This window comes from Microtus oregoni, unplaced genomic scaffold, assembly GCF_018167655.1.
Source record: "Microtus oregoni isolate MIOR12 unplaced genomic scaffold, Mior012 000010F_ref0000083, whole genome shotgun sequence".
Classification (NCBI taxonomy): Eukaryota; Metazoa; Chordata; class Mammalia; order Rodentia; family Cricetidae; genus Microtus; species Microtus oregoni.
In genome coordinates, this window is record NW_024543069.1 from 36,464,454 (window position 1) to 36,483,243 (window position 18,790).

General features: G+C 41.9%; 2 protein-coding genes across 3 annotated transcripts; one reads left to right on the plus strand and one right to left on the minus strand.

Annotated features, from left to right (window-relative positions):
* Positions 1-621: 621 nt before the first annotated feature.
* Positions 622-10,084, minus strand: Bbs12 (Bardet-Biedl syndrome 12). Of its 2 annotated transcripts, none has more exons than XM_041659154.1 (3): positions 10,012-10,084; positions 7,808-7,925; positions 622-2,746 (listed from the first exon to the last, which is right to left on the minus strand). In XM_041659154.1, the coding sequence occupies exon 3, from the start codon at positions 2,728-2,730 to the stop codon at positions 622-624; it is 2,109 nt and encodes a 702-aa protein (XP_041515088.1). In that variant the 5' UTR covers positions 2,731-2,746; positions 7,808-7,925; positions 10,012-10,084. The 2 variants fall into 2 exon arrangements, with proteins under 2 accessions (XP_041515088.1, XP_041515089.1); XM_041659155.1 differs by lacking the exon at positions 10,012-10,084 and adding an exon at positions 9,620-9,739.
* Positions 10,085-10,380: 296 nt separating this feature from the next.
* On the plus strand, positions 10,381-13,035 carry LOC121452762 (centrin-4). Its single transcript, XM_041659018.1, has 5 exons — positions 10,381-10,437; positions 11,395-11,541; positions 12,029-12,157; positions 12,638-12,775; positions 12,935-13,035. Exons 1-5 carry the CDS (start codon positions 10,381-10,383, stop codon positions 13,022-13,024), a joined length of 561 nt encoding a protein of 186 aa, XP_041514952.1. The 3' UTR covers positions 13,025-13,035.
* The last annotated feature ends 5,755 nt before the right edge of the window (positions 13,036-18,790 follow it).

Sequence of the window (18,790 nt, forward strand, 5' to 3'; positions counted from 1 at the left end):
ATCTAGTCCATGTTCATGGCTGGTTTGCCTTAAGCCCTGTTGAAGGATGTAATCACTCCTGTTGGACAAATAAGTGGACTTATTTCTGCTTTGGCAGTAAATATTACAAGTTCAGCATTTGTCTTACAAGAGAACACCCTTTGTTTCAGGTCCTGTCACTGGCCCTCTGTGATGCTCTTGTGGGACAGAAAAGCCAACACAATACTTTGAATGTAGATTCTGCTGTGAATGGCAAAAGCGCTCTGCTGCTAATCCAGGGGTATCCTATAGCACCTGTGAAATAAGAACAGGCTAATTTGTTAGCTTATAAATAGGGCAAAATTCAGAACTGTAGCTATTGATAGACATCAACTCATTCTTGACAATTGCTAATAATTTAGACACTATGATCTAACTATAAATATTTATTACAACTGGAGAAACGGCTAAAAGGTTAAGAGGGCTTGCTGCTCTTGCACAGTTGGGTTCTCAGCACCAACACTGGTCAGCTTATAAACCTAAAACTGTGGTTCCAGGGGATCCGGTGCCCTCTTCTGCCCTCCTTGGACATGCATGCACACTCCCACACACTTTAAAATTTATTAATACGATATTGCTTATTTCCTAAAGATTTAGCTGACCCTACAAAAATAAAACTCCATCTAATTCCTGTGAGTTTATCTGTGTGTGTTCAAGTCCAGTAATTATTTCACTGTCTGTCTGAAGCACTAAGAGCACTAAGTCCAATGCTCGGCGCCATGCTTCGGTCTTTGGGGTAACAGTATCATAAACTCTCGGAACTAGCTCCAGGTTATCTGAAATACCTGAATGAAAAAGTTCACTACTTAGTTTACTGTATTTACTCAAGATGTAAGATGAAGGGGAGCCAGAGCTGGTGGCCTTTTGTACATGATGTTGAATGCACGTGCTGGCTTCCACGGCTGATGGGTGAGTGGCGGTGTTACACATGACAGCTGACAGGTATTCACGCCACCCGCTTGCCATGCACTTCAGCACAGTAGGTCTATAGACGGACAGAGACGAGGCCATCCAAGAGGAAGAATCAGGAAGCCATCCTGAACAAGCATTATTTTCTTTATTTAAAGGTTGTTCAGCAAGAATCTGAAGATGACTAAGACATAAAAATTCAACAGCACCACCACCAAGGAAGACCTTCTCCTCTTTTAGGGCATGATACAAACGATATACACAAGACCAAAACCTGTCTTCCTTGGCTTCCATCTGAGCACTTACTGGGCTGGTGAGTACGGCTGTAATCAAATTAATTCTTTCTGTTTTTAACAAGACTGCCATTCTGTTGCGCCCGCTCACATCATGAGGACTTGTCCAGGAGGTCACGGAGACCTCAGAGCCCACACAGTCTTCGTTCACTTGTGTAACATAGGCTACTGGTGCTGCTCCTGTAGCCTCTGCAAACGCTCGCAACGCACTGCCATTCACCGACCCAATCACCAGCCGCTTACTGTGCGTACATTTTTCAGTGAGGTGTTCAGATACATTTCCTTGTACCAGGACGAGGTTCACATTGAACTGGGTTAACACCTGCAACACACTTTTTGCCCACAGTTCTTCTGCACTATCTTCTGGAAGCTTTCCACTATCTAACTTAGTCTTAATATTTACAGACTTATTAAATCCCAGGTGGCGGTAACTCTCTGTGAGGTCACCCTCGATGAGAATCACCCGGAAAGGTTGATCCTGCAATTCCTTTATCAGAGCAAGACTAGACATGGGTACGGCAGTGACATATCCTAAACAAACACAAGAACAAGTTTCAGGTAAGCCCGGGAGACAGCAAGTGAGGAGTCTTGAAACATCAAACACAAATGGTGCCTCACAGTTGTCTCGCTGCAGATGCACACTCTGCCACTGCAGCCTCACAGCTGCTTCTGCCAATGCCATGCTGCTGTGGTCTCCATGGCTTAAGCCGACTGCTAACTCTACCAATGCATTACATGAAGAAGTTCTGGGAGTTGATGACCCACACTGTTCTAGAAATCCATCAGGTCTGCTTATCCCGTGGCTATTATCTGTCCTAGTAAAATGCCTACTGTGAGTTAATGCTGACTTTCTGCAGAAGGAATCTGCATGCAGGCTGTTTCGCAGAGTCTGTGGTATGTTTTCTTCTGTTTCAACCTTAGCCTGAGTTTTGAAGAATTTGGGTGATGTAGCATGGCTCCCAGAAAGACTGTAAGAGGACAGTAACCGAGATGTAGCATCTTTGAAATGATGTTTTTCCTTTAACAACCCAGGACCTGAAGGACGCAAGTTGACATCAACTGTTTCAAGTTTGTAAACTATCCTTGAGTTGTCCATGTGGTCAAATACATGGCATATGGGTACTTGAAGGGAAACTACTGTTTCAATACAAGAGTTCAAGCCCTCAGACATTACTGACACTATTATTGTAGTGGGAACACCCAGATGGAGACATTCTTCAACAGCTCTGCTCCATGCACCAACAAGAAACAAGAGAGTGCTGGTTCCAATTCTATGTGCACCATGCTGTGCTTGAACTGCTTCGTTGAGAAGCTGCCCCACTGCACAGGTTAAATCCAAACCTTCAAGAAGTCTGACTGTTGAGCTGATTAACACACTCTCATGACACTCTGCATCTGTAATAAACTTGGTGGCTTTTACTGGGCCTAGGAAACTTCTTCCTGTTTGTGCGAATGATGAAAGCTGTTGAAGTCCCACGTGCCTTCTTTTGTTTATGACGCTGCAAGCCATCACCACGAGCAATTATCTGCAAATAAACCAACACTTGAAACTTTGCTGGGTGACTGATGACAAGGGCTCTATAAAGAGAAGAAAACACAGCTCACACTTTTGGACAGAGTTTCAATTACTGTGATCAGCGTGATGATGCAGAAGAGTAAATCAAGGGTGTGGGACAGGGTGGTGGCTGACCACTCCACATGGCAGAGGAAATAGAGAGGAGTACAGACAATAAGCAAGGCTTCCAGAAGGGCATGGGGACTGGGCAGTAGAGAGAGGACTGACCACTCCACATGACAGAGGAAATGGAGAGGAATACAGGCAACAAGCAGGGTTTCCAGAAGGCAATCTGCAGAATGAGACTTAAAACATTTGTGCTACGATTCTTTTGAGACAGGGTTTTACTATATAAGATGGTCTTAAATTTGTGATCGCCCTTTCTCCACCTTGAAAGTGCTAGAATTACAGGCGTGTTCCATCATGTCATCTGTGGGATAACTGTGCAAACTGAGCAAGGGGGTGGTTGTGAATGTACAACTATGTTAAAAAAGAAAGGAAGGAAGGAAGGAAGGAAGGAAGGAAGGAAAAGCACTGTGTACCAGGAGTCTGGTATTATGAGAATATGGCACACACGGCAAGGAGTTGAAGAACCTAAGGCTCCAGTAGAGGAGGAATTGGGTTATGAGGATATTTCATGTTATGTTAAGAAATAAGCTTTATCCTATAATGGAAACCACTTGTGTTAAGAATAAGAAATCACTTGATGTAGTGTTTGAAAGCTTCTTAAACCTGAGCCCGGGCTTGAATTTTGCTCTACTGCTAACAGGCAGCTAGCCCTTCAGTTTACACATCTGGAAAAAGAGACTAATCACAGAAGCTACTTCACAGCTAGCATGAGGAGACAGTGCTCAGGACAGTGGAGAGCACAGTTTTATGTACGTTCAGTTATACTGCCATCCTTTTAAGTTTGACTGACTAACCAAGTACCAGACTCAAAATAAAACAGCCACTTAATCTTCTAAAATTATGAAGCCAGATAATGGGGAGAAAGATTTGGGAATTGATTACATTACGAAGGAAAAAGCATACTATTTAAAGGAGATCCAAAGGCAACTGGAATTATTCAAGATAATATTTTAGAAGTCACCTCCAAAATGAATATCAAGAGACCAAGAGAAAGATTATTAAGTCAATACTAAAAAGTTTTTAAACAATGGTGCTTTCTCATTTTTTTTTTAATTTGTTTTTCTTTTGGTTTTTTGAGACCAGATTTCTCAGTGTAGTTCTGGCTGTTTCGGAACTCATTCTGAAGGCCAGGTTGGCCTCGAACTTATAGAGATCCGCCCGCCTCTGCCTCCTGAGTGCTGGGATTAAAGCTAGGATTAAAGGTGTGTACCCAGCTAACAATGGTACTTTATAACTGAGAAACCATCTATAATAAAACTACTACTACCCGAGGAGGTGTGACCTCCACTAGATAAGGAACTGAAGCTAGATGATACCATAAGGCTTTCACGATTCTTTGAATATTTTTAATCAGAATCTTGTTCTAATACAGATCGTAACTCTGGTAAATTTGTTTCTGAACTAGCGACACTCATCTGTGGAAGGGAGAGCGCTACAGTCCACACATCTTTTAGGCTTGAGCACAGGTTTTATTCCTCCAGAACAGCTTCTTACAGGCTTTCAAGGACTAACAAAGGTAGAAAGGATGGGCAGGCCCAGCAATAACTACAGCATTATATGAACTCACTCCCAAGTCCTTTTTTTTTTCAATGAAATTTTCTGTGTTACATAACAAACACTTACAATACACTCACACATATTCCTTGATAATATCAAAACATTATATTAAAATATACCCTCAGATTTAATTTGAGCAATCCTTAGATTCATCATATCTACCTGGCCTTACTTTTTCTGTCCTTCACCTCCTTCCCCTGTATTATCATCTCCCTACTAAACTCTCAAGTCAATGATTTCAATCACTCTATCCATCATATCCTCCAATCCTCTGACTCTCTCTGACTTCATCTTACTCACCTTGAAAGGCTACTGATCTTGATAAAATGAAGTGACCTTAATTTAAAGAATACAATTTAGATTTAGCATATCCACAATGTTATATAACTGCCACCTCTATCTTGTTCCTAAAGATTTAATAGTCACAAAAGAAAGTCTGAAAACTGCTCAGCAGTAACTCTGTTTCTTTCTGTAACCGGTAATTGCTAATTTGCTTGCAGTCTGTTTTGACCTATTCTTGGTATTTTATATAAAAGGAATCATGGAATATGTGACCTTTCCACATTTTATTTAGCATATTTTTGGGGTTCTTCCACATTTATTACTCAACAATAATCCACTTAGTAGGAACCACATTTTATACGCCTATTTCCCCACTGCTACACATTTGGGCTGTTTCCACCTTTTAGCTACTGAGCTTGTGTTTGACTGCTGTGAAGATTCTGTACAAGCACATTTTTGAACCTGTTTCTAGATCTTTTAGCTACAAATCTAGAAATGAAATTCCTGGGTCATTTGGTAACTCTATGTTTAGCTTAGGGAACTGCCCAGATGTTTTCCCAAACAGTAGAGCATTGCCAGTAGCAATGGACAAAGGTTTTGATTTCTTCACATTCTTACTGTGTTAGTTTTCCCGGGCTGCTACTCCAGATTACAGGAGGCTACAACACACAGTCATACTCGCGAGATGACGGTGCTGCAGGGCAGTGCTTTCCCTCAGGACCCTAGGGAAGGATACATTTTTTTCTCTTCCAACTTCTACTTGCTCCTGGCATTCCTTGGCTTTTAGTTGCATAACTTTAATATCTGACTGCTTCGATTGTCCTTTTTGTTAATTAAAACACCAGTTACTGCACTTACAGACTACCCTGACCCAGTATGACTTCATCTCAACTAATTGCCTCTACGAAGACTACTTTCAAACAAAACCACATTCTGGGTGGGTATGAATTTTGTGTGTTCGTGTGTGACAGACAGCACTGTTCAGTCACTAGTACATTCAACAACTTTGCTTTTGTCAGATTTTAAACACACTAGCAGATGTGAAAAGACAGTTCATTGTGGTTTTGACTTCCATTTTCCTAATGACTAATGATATTAAACATCTTTTTATGGGCCTAGGATATGTGTCTATCTTCTTTAGAGAAATACCCACTGAAGTTTTCTGCCTATTTTAAGAGCGGGCTATTAAAAGGTTTCTGTTATTGAGTTGGAAGCACTCTTTACACGTCAGACAGCAAACCCTTATGAAACAACAGCTAACCTCACACTCGTGGATCCAAACAACCACTCATAAGACAATGTTTGAAAAAACACAAAAATAAACTCTGCATCTGTTTTGAACATGTAACTTATATTCTGTCATCATTCCTTAAGCAATGAATTATAACAACTATGAAACTAGTGTTTATATTTTCTTAGTTTATTATTATATTAATTTTAAGGATATACCTAAGTATGTGTATAAGCTAGACTTAAGTACTCTACCATTTTATATAAAGCACTTAAGTATGTGTGGACTTTAGCTTCTATGGTGGCGTCTTAGAATCGTTCCCCTATGGATGGATGTTGAGGGGCTACCCTATCTGATTTGCATACAATCTAGTGTTTTATAGGACGTCTCTGCTGTTTGATAATGTTCTTTCACTCAGAAAAACCGTAACTTTTGGTTAAGTTCTGAAGCCAAGAAATTTCTGTTTTAAATACTGTTCTTTTAGTGGCGGTAAAATTTAATACTTATTTGTGGATGCTGTGGCTCATGTTCTTGGTGGTATATGAAGAATCCATTGCCATATCCAAGGTGATACATACTTAACCCAGTATTTTCTTCAGAATTCTATCCTTATTTAGCTTACTGATTGATTTGAGACTAACTTTTGTATATGGTGTGAGGCGGGGGTTCTTGTGCATGTGACTCTCCAGGTGTCTCAGTACCTCCTGTTAAATGAACTATTTTTTCTCCTGTATGTTCTTAGTACCCTTATCAAAAATGAACATGCTACTTGCTATACACACATGGGTTTACTTCTGGGCTGTCAATGCAATTGCACTGGAGGATGTAATCATTTTATGCCAACACCATATTGTTGCAAAAGCTGTAACTTTCAGTTAAGTTCTGGAGCCAGGAAATTTCTCTTTTAAATACTGTTCTTTTCTTTACATTTATATTTATAATTTGCCATAATCTGATTTTTGGAGGCAGTGATCTATTTCTCCCTTCATGAATATCCAGTCAATGGAGAAAAATTTGTTTGAAAGGACAAGTTTAAAAGTCTGGCTGTTTTTCACTGCTAACAAAATTTGAGTTTACCTTGTATAAGATGCTTGAAACATATCATAAATGAAATCACAACAAAAATATAAAGTTGATACTAAAATAATTAACCTATTTGTGGAAAATGAAGCATGATATTGAGAAACATGGGCAAAATCTCCTCACATTAAGGGTATCCCCGTGTAACCACGGCCCAAGTTTACACTGTCAATTCTTGTATCAGCTACAATTTGCTTCACTTCCACCCCAGCTCCTTCTCTCTTCTTTGGACTCTTCGTTTCCCTCTTTCAAACCCTCTGACTACTTCGAAGTCCTGTAGAGACCCTTGCCTTGCCAGGGTCTATGTCTTTTACGGGGGTGGGGGCCGTGATAGGAGTTCTGCTTATGGTCTATTTCTAGATCATAATTAAGGACACCACTCTGTGAGTGGAAAACTACCTGGAACAAGAGGAAAAACCCATAGGTATTTCAACCTCAGTCTGTATGGAATTATGTTACAAAAGGTTTGTCCATACACAGGATAAATTTCAAGCATCTGCAAAGAAAAGTCATATATAACAAATATCGACGTTAATACTCAAAAGAGATCTTCTAGCATTTGAATCTATTTCCAGTTTGAGCAATAACTGAAAAATTGTCTTAGCAGTCCTAACTTTGGGAGAAGTCCTAAATGGTTCTGAAGAGGTTGCAATGGGCTAATCACTAATACAAACTCAAAATAAGGCTGGGAATAAAAAGGCAGTAACAGTGAAGAGGATGGGAAGATGGGTGATTTCAGAAGTGATCAAATACCTCTGGGAACTGTTCTGGGCACTGCACCAACACAACCCGACTGTCGTCCTGCGGTACCCCGCACTGACGCCCTCCACAAACAGGTCAATGTCGGAATACTGTTTCCTCAACTTATTATCTGCAATGAGAGGGAGAATCAGATTATTTAACTGGGAGGTTGACTTCAGAAATCTTCTTTCCAAAGACCGTACCTTGCCTTGGCTAAATATTCAGGTTAGAACACTTAAGACATGCCTTTCAGGGGTTATACTTTATTTCTTGATGGGTATAACTAGAATTTTCATCATGAGAACCAAGTTTATTCACCTCCAGTCTACAGCTAACACGATAGTCTAACCACAACATCCCCTGCTTGGAAGCAGTCAGAATAGTCTTTAGTCCTTTGTCCAGCATGGGCACTCCCATGAAAGGGAGTCACACCCCTTCTACGCTAGAATCTGAGTCTCCCTAACTCACCCCAAGTAAAGGCCATGTCCTCATAGCACTAAAACCCACGCTTCCTCCTCTCCGACTCATCTGTTCTGCCCTGCTCAGGCCTCCTGTGTGCTTTTAGAATATGTAAGGCATGCTTCCTGCCTCAGTATTTCTACATGTCTGTCCTTTGCAATGCTCCTCTCCAGGAAATCGTCTGCCTTAACTATCTTGAAATGCTTCCCCAAATTTCCTTTTCAGGGACATCTACCCTGGTCAACCTATTACAAACCACAAACCTTTTCCCTTCCATATGCCAGATACTGTTTATCTGCTCCAAGGAGATAAACTTTCTTCTTCTCCTCTGAAACTTTACAAAATGAGCATTGTACATCTATGACGCACAGGCCAGCGTTTTCTGTTGACACGATTTTCCAGATGACAATTCCAGTCACTGAGAATGGTATCTAGAACACTGCTGACAACTTAGCATCGGCATTCAGCAAACATTTGACAAGTGCCAGCTCATCCCAAAGTTGAGTATAAATATTAAAGGAGCAAACGGATGTTACTGCTAGTGTTCCTCTTTCAAGTACCTTTGGACCTCTTAGTTGGGGCCCTTTGATTGCTTTTAAAGTGGGCTCCTCCTTCAAATGATAATTAGAAATGTGTCTGAGAAAAACACAAAACATAACTAAATGATCAACTGCCCCAAATCAAACATCTACTTTTTACTAAGTTTCTTCCAAGCTCACCAGAAGCCGTCATGGCGCATGACAGGTAGAGTGCACTGGGTAAATTCGGTAGTTTAATAATGTGTATGGCTTTACTATCTTGCTTAGCAATTAAAAGTTTTATGTACAGAAGAGTAATGGTCATTTTTCAAGACTGGGGTATCCTAATCAAGGTCTAGAAATCAGAATCTGAACTTAGCATTACTTTTTTTTTTTTTTTAGCTGGGTGTACTGGCAGGTGGATCTCTATGAGTCTGAGTCTACTTAGTGAGTTCCGGGACAACCAGAGCTTCATAGTGAGACCCAGTCTCGAAAAAATAATAATGAAATTTAAAACTAGAATATCCAAATTCCTAAAGAAAAATGATGTAAAATTGGTTTAACTGTAGCAGTCATATATATGTATATATTATTTATATATGAGTAATACATACACACGTACATATATTAGACACATACATATATAATATTCGTTTCTGGGTTTCAGAAGTTTCTTTAGTGTTAAATATGACTTTGAAAACTGGCCAACTTTCCAGATGAGATACAAATAGATTATGGCTAAATGCTTTAACACTACTACTTCATTCACAAAATATTTTGAATTTGTATCATCTGAATTCACACTGGGAGACGGGAAAAATGGCTTCTAATATCAGGATAAACTTACCTATTCCCCAGGAGCCTAAGGAGAGATTTAAGAACTACAAACTGCAAGGTGAGACGACAGAGGCTTTGGGAAATGTGCCTGCTTTACTCAGTACGCTAGGAAGCGACTGCTTTGCATTCTCCCGCCGAGGAGAAAGCCTGGCTCCAGCCACCCTCGGTCCCCGGGGACCCCGCGAGGACCCCGCGCGCGGCGAGCACCACTCCCCGCCCCCGTCTGCGAGCGCCAAGCAGCACCTCGGGCTTCGCGCCGCCGCGTGCCCTCGAGCGGCTCTGAGGCGGGAAGGCCGCAGGACGGTTGCTCCAGTGTGCGGAGGGTCTGAGGGCACGCGAGCCAGGGCTCTCGCTCCCACCCTCCCTGCCCTTCCGGCCCGAGGGGACCACGACCCTCCTCACCGCGCGCCGCTCCACACAGCGCCGGAACTCAGCCAGTCCAGCGGCAGTTTGCGAGCAAAGCACTCCTTCCTTTCCATTGGGCGCAATGCCCGTCAATCACGGGAGCGAGTGGGAGGGCCTGCGCACCCTGAGCGCCCTTAGCAACGGCCCGCCCCCAGCGCCTGCCAGGAAGGGGAGGGTGGTTGTTGGGCTGCGCGGGCTGAGGCTGGGCAGCGGGTTGGGGTCATGGTGAGTTTTGTGGGACTCGGGTGATCTTCTCAGTTTTCTGACTTTCGTGCCAGGATCCTTGGATGCCCTTAGTGACTAGGCCAGGGGACAGAGATGGGTCTTCCTTTCCGTTTATCCTCCAACGCCAGCAGTCTATGAGGAATGGTCCACGTAAAGATATACCGCCCCGGAGACGGTGCCCAAACTGAGGAGCAAGACGTGGGCCACCGACAAACAGCGGCCATCAACTCAGCCGCAGACGGGAAGGGGTCACTGACTCAGTCCTGATGGTCAGGGGTCCACCAACTCAGGCGACTCACAGACAAGGGACCACTGACTTCTTCCTGAGAAAAGGCAGACTCAGATGGCTGCCCTAGGATCTAAGAAGACTACTCATCAAAATTAGCAGCTCTAGAACCAAGAATCCACAGCACATAACTAATATAAAGCAGGCCGCTTAGATCCACAGCCACCTCCAGGACCTTCTCACTTCCACCTGCTGAGAGAAGAATCTATAGTGGTTCTGTGTCCCAGCTTGGTGACAGAAAGAAGCAAACAGAAAGATCTTCCACATCCTAAGCCAAACATTCTCATCCAGATCTGTGGAGTAGCTGTTCACCAAAACCATGGTTTTTCACTTTTGGGCTTCGGTAGCGTAGGACCCTTGCTAGCGGAGGGAGAGTGCGGGATGATAATTGTGTTCTCTTAAGCATTCCTCCTGCAAACACTGGGATACGTATGTGACCACACATTCCTCAAGTTAATACTTTCCCGATAAACTGAGACAAACTGCTTTGTGAGACAACGCCACACAGTTCTATGCTATCTTCCTTAGCTGCTTCTCCCTTCAGAGGTTGTGGTTTTATGAGGAAAATCTAAATGAAAAAAATAACACGACACTTTCAATCAAGAGAGTCATAACCCTACTCAGGGGGCTTAGGCAGGAGAATTGAGAGGTCCAAGCCAGTCTGGGGCTCCATAGGAAAACCTTGTCTCAAAAGACAAAAAAAAAAAAAAAAAAAAAAAAAAAAAAAAGAAAGAAAGAAAGAAAAAAATTAGTAACCAAAAGCAACAAGGAGGGGGTGGGGAGCACTCTCATTCTATAGAAGGAAATGGGATACTTGAATGTGCACATTCTAGTAATATAGTTTTCACCCACTTGTATACTTATTGCAGGCATCCAGCTATCGAACAACTTTAGACCAATGGAAGAAAAAAGCAGCAAAAGTAGAATTGAATGATGACCAAAAAAAAGAAATAAAAGAGGCCTTTGACTTATTCGACGTGGATGGGTCTGGAACCATAGATGTGAAAGAACTGAAGGTTCTGGAATTATTTTTAGGTCATTTGAAAAACCACATTAGTGTGTGTGTGTGTCTGTGTGTGTGTGTCTGTGTGTGTGCATGTGTGTGTGTGTGCGTTTGTGTTTCTGTGCATATGTGTCTGTGTGTGTGCGTGTGCATGTGCGTGTGTGTGTGTGTTTGGTTTGAGGGGATGGAACCCAGGACTCTACCACTAGGCTTCCCATAACCTGTATCTGTGGTACTCTTTACACCTTTAACGGTAGTCTTCTGAAAGGTATGTATGTTTACCTGCCCTGAGTCAACAATACAATATCTTTTAACGTTTTAGTTGTGCCCTTGGTTGATGGGTAAGTCAAGACCCAGAATTCTCAAGGTTGTGTACTCTGTCACAGTAGGATTAGCTCTATGCTCAGATTTTGTTAGAGAACAAAAAAGCTATTAATTAGTAACTTAAAAGCTCAAAATGAGATCACGGCATATTAAAATACATTCCCTTCCTGTTGCAGATTGCAATGCGGGCTTTAGGATTTGAGCCAAAGAAAGAGGAAATTAGACAAATGATAGCGGAAATGGACAAGGAAGGGACTGGCACGATTTGTTTCGAAGATTTTTTTGCCATTATGAGTGTGAAAATGGTATAGTCATTCTACTTTTCAAAGAAATGCTCTCAGAGACTTGTGCGTGTCTGGGTTTGGAGCATAGAGATTTCGTGGAGGGGTTGGAAATGGGTATTCACGGGTGGGTGGGGTACGATAACACCACAAGAATGTATGTTTTCAGGGTGGTAAAGACTGTCGAATAGACTTCTCTCGGGAAATACTGACATAGGGCAAGATGGAAGGAGCCCAAACTTGAAGCCTTGTCCCTGGCAATCCCTGAGTGCCCACTTTTGCCACTGCCCCTGAAAACACCCCCGGATCTCGGAGCTTGCTGTCTGATGTGCTTCAATGGCAGGTGTGGGCAGGTCGGAATAATTGTGAAAGGAGATCTAGGCTGAGAACTCAGCCTCCTGGTACAGATGTGCACACACAGCTCTAGAATTACAGACCTACTAAGTCCAGCGTGATAGAACAAATAAATAAACAAATTAACCCATGACATTTCATTTCCTAAAGAATGAAAAGGATGAGAAAGAAGAGATACTGAAGGCTTTTAAATTATTTGATGATGATGCTACTGGCACCATATCACTGAATAACATCAAGAGGGTTGCCAAGGAACTAGGGGAAAACTTAACAGAAGAAGAATTGCAGGTAAATCTTGTTTATTTTGTAATTATGACGCGTGTGTAGTTTCACACGGTTTGTGTGGCTTAGTTGAACGTACACAGCCAAAACAAAAATTCCTGCTGCGTTTCCATCGTGAGGCGTTTTTAATGGTTTCAGTCTACTGTGTCACGTTTCGTTTTACAGGAAATGCTCGATGAAGCGGACCGTGATGGTGACGGAGAGATTAACGAGGAAGAGTTTTTGAGGATGATGAAGAAGACCAGTCTTTATTAGCTCTGCTTTCTGGCTTCTAGGAAGTATGCACAGCTTGCCTGTTAAGCAGTTCGGTAATGTAATACTTTATCTCATTCTTCTCTGTTTCTAGTTTATATGCTCAGGTTAGTCCCTTGGTGTCTAATCCATGCAAGAAGTTATGTGTCCCCACCAATGAATGCCATCAAGTCTATAATAGCAAGAATAATAAAAAAAAAAGCATGACTTATTTGAACCTTGACCTCCCCCCCCCCAAATAGTATTTTCACATGTTATTTTTAAAGCTCTAGGTTCTAAAGACATTTAAATTTTTTTCAGTTTAATAAACTTGGCTCCCTGGTGTGGGAAGTCCTTCTGTATATGTGTTGCTTTTGTTGATTAATGAATAAAGCTGCTTTGGCCTATAGCAGGGCAGGATAGAGTCAGGCAGGAATTCCAAGTAGATAGAGGAGGGAAAAAGGCAGAGTCAGGGAGACGCCATGTACCCACCGAAGGAGACAGAAGACCCGGGACCTTGCCGGTAAACCACGAGCCTTGTGGTTATACACAAAATAATAGGAATGGGCTAATTTAAGATGTAAGAGTTAGTTAATAAGAAGCCTAAGCTATTGACCAAGCAGTGTTGTAATTAATATAGTTTCTGGTTAGTTATTTCAGGTCTGGGCAGCTGGGAACAAGCAAGCAGCCTTTGCCTACAGCTCCCACATCCCAGTGAAATTGTTTATAACAAACCCGAAAGCAATATTTTCCATTATTTCCTTTTGTGTGACTTTAAAAAAAACTGACAAATTTGTTTTGTTAATAATTTCTTCAAATATGTAAATTATTAATAAAACTACTGACATTCAGTGTTTCTAATTTTCTTCTAGTAATTACTGCTGGGTTTGGAAGGAGACTCTCTACCCCAGTTCAAGCAGTGTGGTAATGGGTTCTTTAAGAGATGAGGCTATTAGAGTCCCTCCTTTATTAATGAGGTTAAGACAGCTTTAAAGAGTCTGCAAGCCTTATGGGATGACTCAGCAGGTCAGACATGTGCCACCATGCATGACAACCTGAATTTGGTCTTACACGGTGGAGGATGAGAACTGGCACCCAGAAGTTGTCCTCTGATCTCCACATCCATGTTACAGTGTGCGAGCTCACATAACACATAAATATAATTTAAATTTATTACTATGTGTATGGGTGTTTTACCTGCTTATATGTCTGTGTACCACTTGAGGGTCTGGTGCTGACAGAGGCCAAAAGGGGGCTTTAGATTTACAGGTTTTGAGCTGCTATGCAGGTGCTGAGAATTGAACCCCAGCCTATGCTCTTAACTGCTGAGTCATCTGTCCAATCCCTGTAAATGTAATTAAAAAAAATTAAGTATACTTAAAGGAGGGGGATTGCACACTGTACTCTGCCATGGGTGCTCACAGAGAAGTCATCACAGATTAATAGCAGTCCTTTTGTCATGGACTACCTAGCATGTGACATTTTGCTATGAACTGAACTGAAGGACAAGCGTAGTTAGGATCACTCAGAAACTATTTTGAATGCTGTTTAAGGTGAGTTCTGTAGACAGAAGTTTCTGTCCCACCAGCAGCTCCCAAATAAATACTGAGGCTTAGTTGTAAATGCTTGGCCAATAGCTCAGGCTTGTTTAGCTAACTCTCACATTTTATTTTATTTTATTTATTTATTTATTTATTTATTTATTTATTAAGGATTTCTGCCTCGTCCCCACAACCGCTTCCCATTTCCCTCCCCCTCCCCCTGATCAAGTCCCCCTCCCTCATCTGCTCGAAGAGCAATCAGGGTTCCCTGACCTGTGGGAAGCCCAAGGACTGCCCACCTCTATCCAGGTCTCGTAAGGTGAGCATTCAAACTGCCTAGGCTCCCACAAAGCCAGTACGTGCAGTAGGATCAAAAACCCACTGCAATTGACAGAGACCCACACGGGAGCACCGGACAGAAATCTCAAGGTCCAAATCAGGAGCAGAAGGAGACGGAGCACGAGCAAGGAACTCAGGACCACAAGGGGTGCACCCACACACTAACTCTCACATTTTAATTAACTCATTTCTTTTCTACCCTCTGTCATGTGACTCATGGCTTGTTACCTCATTTTCTGCACATCTGGCTTCCGCTGTGTCTGCTGGTGTCTCCTCGGACTCTGCCTTGCTTCCTCCCAGCATGCTCTGGATTGCTGGATCACCTGGGCCATTCGTTTTTATTGGTGTCTGATACCCTTGTTCTGAAAGTACATAAACTTTTAAAGGTAACATACATATCTGCACTAATAGATGTACAGACTGTGCATTGTAGATTATTAAGCCAAAGATGATTTTTTGTTATGTGTTTGAGCAGGTAAAATATACATCTTGTGCCCTGTAGTTCTTCTAGGTTTATTTCTTTATTTGGAGTCAGGATTTCATGGGGTTCTTCCTCAATAAAACCTGATCATCTTAATTTTGAATAAATCCACAATCTTTTTATTTTCTGTGGAAATAAAAGCATAATCCCTTCCCCAAAGTAACATATCTTTTGACTTAAATTTTGAAGTCAAAATATTTTTAAAATATGTCGGCTGGTTTAATCTAGTACCTTTTATTTTTTTTTAATTTTATTTTGTTAAATTTATTTATTAACATTTCCACCTCCTCCCATCCTCCCTTTTCCCTCACCCTTCCCCCCACTTCCCCTCCCCCTCGCTCTCCAGTCCTAAGAGAAGTCAGGGTGCCCTTCCTTGTGGGAAGTCCAAGGCCCCCCCTCCATCCAGGTCTAGGAAGGTGAGCATGCAAACAGACTAGGCTCCCACAAGGCCAGTCCATGCAGTAGGATCAAAACCCAGTGCCATTGTCCTTGGCTTCTCTGTCAGCCCTCATTGTCAGGCACATTCAGAGAGTCTGGTTTGATCACATGCTTGTTCAGACCTAGTCCAGCTGACCTTGGTGAGCTCCCATTAGATCAGTCCCACCGTCTCCATGGGTGGACGCACTCCTCGCGGTCCTGACTTCCTTGCTCATGTTCTCCCTCCTTCTGCTCTTCATCTGGGCTTTGGGAGCTCAGTCCAGTGCTCCAATGTGTGTCTCTGTCTCTATCTCCATCCCTCGCCAGATGAATGATCTATGGTGATATGCAAGATATTCATCACTGTGTCTATGGGAGAACCTCTGCTGCCCACTGACCTAGTTGGTGAAATCCCCTTGGACACCTGGGAACATCTCTAGAGCCAAGACTCTAACCAACCCTAAAATGGCTCCCTTTGTTAGGATAACTTCTTCCCTGCTCCTATATCCACCCTTCCTCCATCTCAATTATTCCATTCCCCCAAGCTCTCACCAATCCTCCCCTTCTCCCTTCTCTCTCCCCATCTCCTCTTCCCCCCAATCCATTCCCACCCCCCCTGCTCCCAACTTTTGCGATCTTGTCAACTTCCAATATCCAGGAGGATAACTATATGTTTTATTTTTAAAATATGTCGGCTGGTTTAATCTAGTACCTTTTATAAACCAGTGTCCCTTAGCAGTCAAAAAACATTTAAAGACAACCCAATCGCATATAGAATCCAGACTCTGTGCATTTTCATCTTTATGTGACTTATTTTTTCTATCACTTTACTCCCTTTTAAAGGACTTTACTAATATTTACTTTACTAATATTTTAAAAATATATGTTTCTTTTTTTATAACTATCTATACATTCTCTTTTCTCTCCATAGGTTTTTTCCATCTGAATCTCTTTTTATTGTATATCTGTAATCTTTTTCTGACAGAATGAGCCTTTAAACTGTTAATCTGCATGGCTAGGACCAAAGCCTCTGCTTTGGTGGCTGGCTCTGCCCCTCTTGGTTCCCTGGAAACCTAGCTTCCTCTTGGAGCAATGCCATGTTTAGTGCCCCAACTCTGGGGAGTTTTTGAGTCCATGCTGTCACTGAGCAGTGCACACCCTGGTGCTCATAAATCCCATTTAATTGTTCAGTAGCAGGGCCTCTTAAAAGAGCCATGCTGTTTTTTTGCCACCAGCATTGAGACAAAAAGCTGTCTCTTAAAGGAAGCATGTCTCTGCTTACCACTAGCAAACAGAACCTACCTAAGAAAAGTCAGTTACCAAGAAGCCATACATGACTCCATTTTTGCATGTTTAGAATCCTTATTTAAACTTTAGCAGATCTTATGTGGAAATTCCAGACCCACATTGGAATGCCATTTGTATGCAGAAGTTTCTGCCCCACCATTAGCTCCCAAATAAACACACTGAGATTTATATTAATTACAACTGCTCAGCCAATAGCTCAGGCTTGTTACTAGCTAACTCTTACACTTAAATTAACCCATATTTCTTATGTACCCTTTGTTATGTGGCTTATGGCTTGTTGCCTCATTTTCTACATATCCTGCTTTCCCTGTATTTGGTGGAGTCTCCTCTGACTTCACCCTTCTTCCTCCCAGAATTCTGAATTTGACTTTCCTGACTAACCTTATTCTGTTCAGCTATTGACCAGTCAGTTTCTTTATTAAACAGTCAGAGTAATATACATTCACAATGTACAGAAGGATTATTCCACAGAGTTCCATCTAAATTTTTTTTTTACTGGACTCAACTACCAGCCAATTTAAATCAGATCCAGTCTTGTATATAACATATTTTTTTCTCATTATAAAGCCTAGTTTAGCCTTGGACTCATGATCTCCTCCTGCCTCATTTTTGTAGGCATTGGGATTATAAATTTATGTACCATACCACATTTGATGTTTAAGAGATTAAAATGATTTTTCTTTGAGTGCCCATGGTTGAGCATTGAGCTTTATTCTACTTCCAGCCATTTTAATGAAGAATTGTAAATTGACCATATACTATGGATTAGTTCAGTATGTTCTGATCCAAAGAGAAATGTAAATGTTTTAGAAAAATAATTTGTCTGGTAACAATGTACTGAAATTGGGGGGGGGGTGACACCTCGCAGGAAAAACCTGTTATGAGAGTGTTTATCCCTCCAGGGGCGGTGGGACCTGGGGTTGTGGAGCCTAAAAATAAGGTGGACTAAAGTCCCATGCAATAGCCAACTTTGTTCAGAGCACCAGAGAATTTTCTCTAAGGGTTAAGAAGAGTCACCTGAGTAGAGTGTATAGTCACAAGGACAAACTGGAAATGACGGGCAAGCCACACGGGGCAAAAACATGTTCCACAGAGGCAGCATATAAGCAAATACCAATAGCCAGTTGTAAAGAAAAATCCGAAGTAAACTCACTCCTATGCTCTACACCTGGGAGGAACACGAAAACCCATTCCAAGAGCAACTCCGTGGTTTGAAGAAACTGAGTTTGCAAGATTTGTTTTCTTGGAGTTTTTTCATAAGCACCCAGAATTCTTGCATGATTCCATTCTTGGACTGTGTTCCAACAAGCCAGGAAGGCAGGACTAAGTCACCTTTGCTTAGAAAATGAGTTCTATTCAAACCCTCCCTCACAGGGTCTTGTTTTAGCTTACTCTGTCGAGCCACAGCTGGGTGCTGATAGCTTAGCTGAAGTTCCACCTCCTTCCACCCTCTGGGGAATGGGGTCATCCTGAATGACTAGAAGTCATACCCCAGGCTCCTAACTCTGCTGCACTCACCAGGCCCCCAAACTGGAATTTTTTTCTCACTAACAATACTGATAGTTTATACTTCCAAGGGAATAAAAAAAAAACAGAATTTTTGTTATTTGGAGCAAGAAAGGAAGGGACACTTCAGAAAATGACTATAGTGAAAAAAAATGAAGCTAAACAGAAAAACTTTTTTAAAATAGTATTTGTAAATTC

Bases quoted from the DNA above. Each gene is read 5' to 3' on its own strand.
- LOC121452762 (XM_041659018.1), top strand. From the start codon at position 10,381: ATGGTCCACGTAAAGATATACCGCCCCGGAGACGGTGCCCAAACTGAG. The intron at 10,438-11,394 runs GTGGGCCACCGA...TACTTATTGCAG, and splicing joins CCCAAACTGAGGAGCAAGAC to GCATCCAGCTATCGAACAAC. The intron at 12,158-12,637 runs GTATAGTCATTC...CATTTCCTAAAG, and splicing joins CCATTATGAGTGTGAAAATG to AATGAAAAGGATGAGAAAGA.
- Bbs12 (XM_041659154.1), bottom strand. From the start codon at position 2,730: ATGGCTTGCAGCGTCATAAACAAAAGAAGGCACGTGGGACTTCAACAG.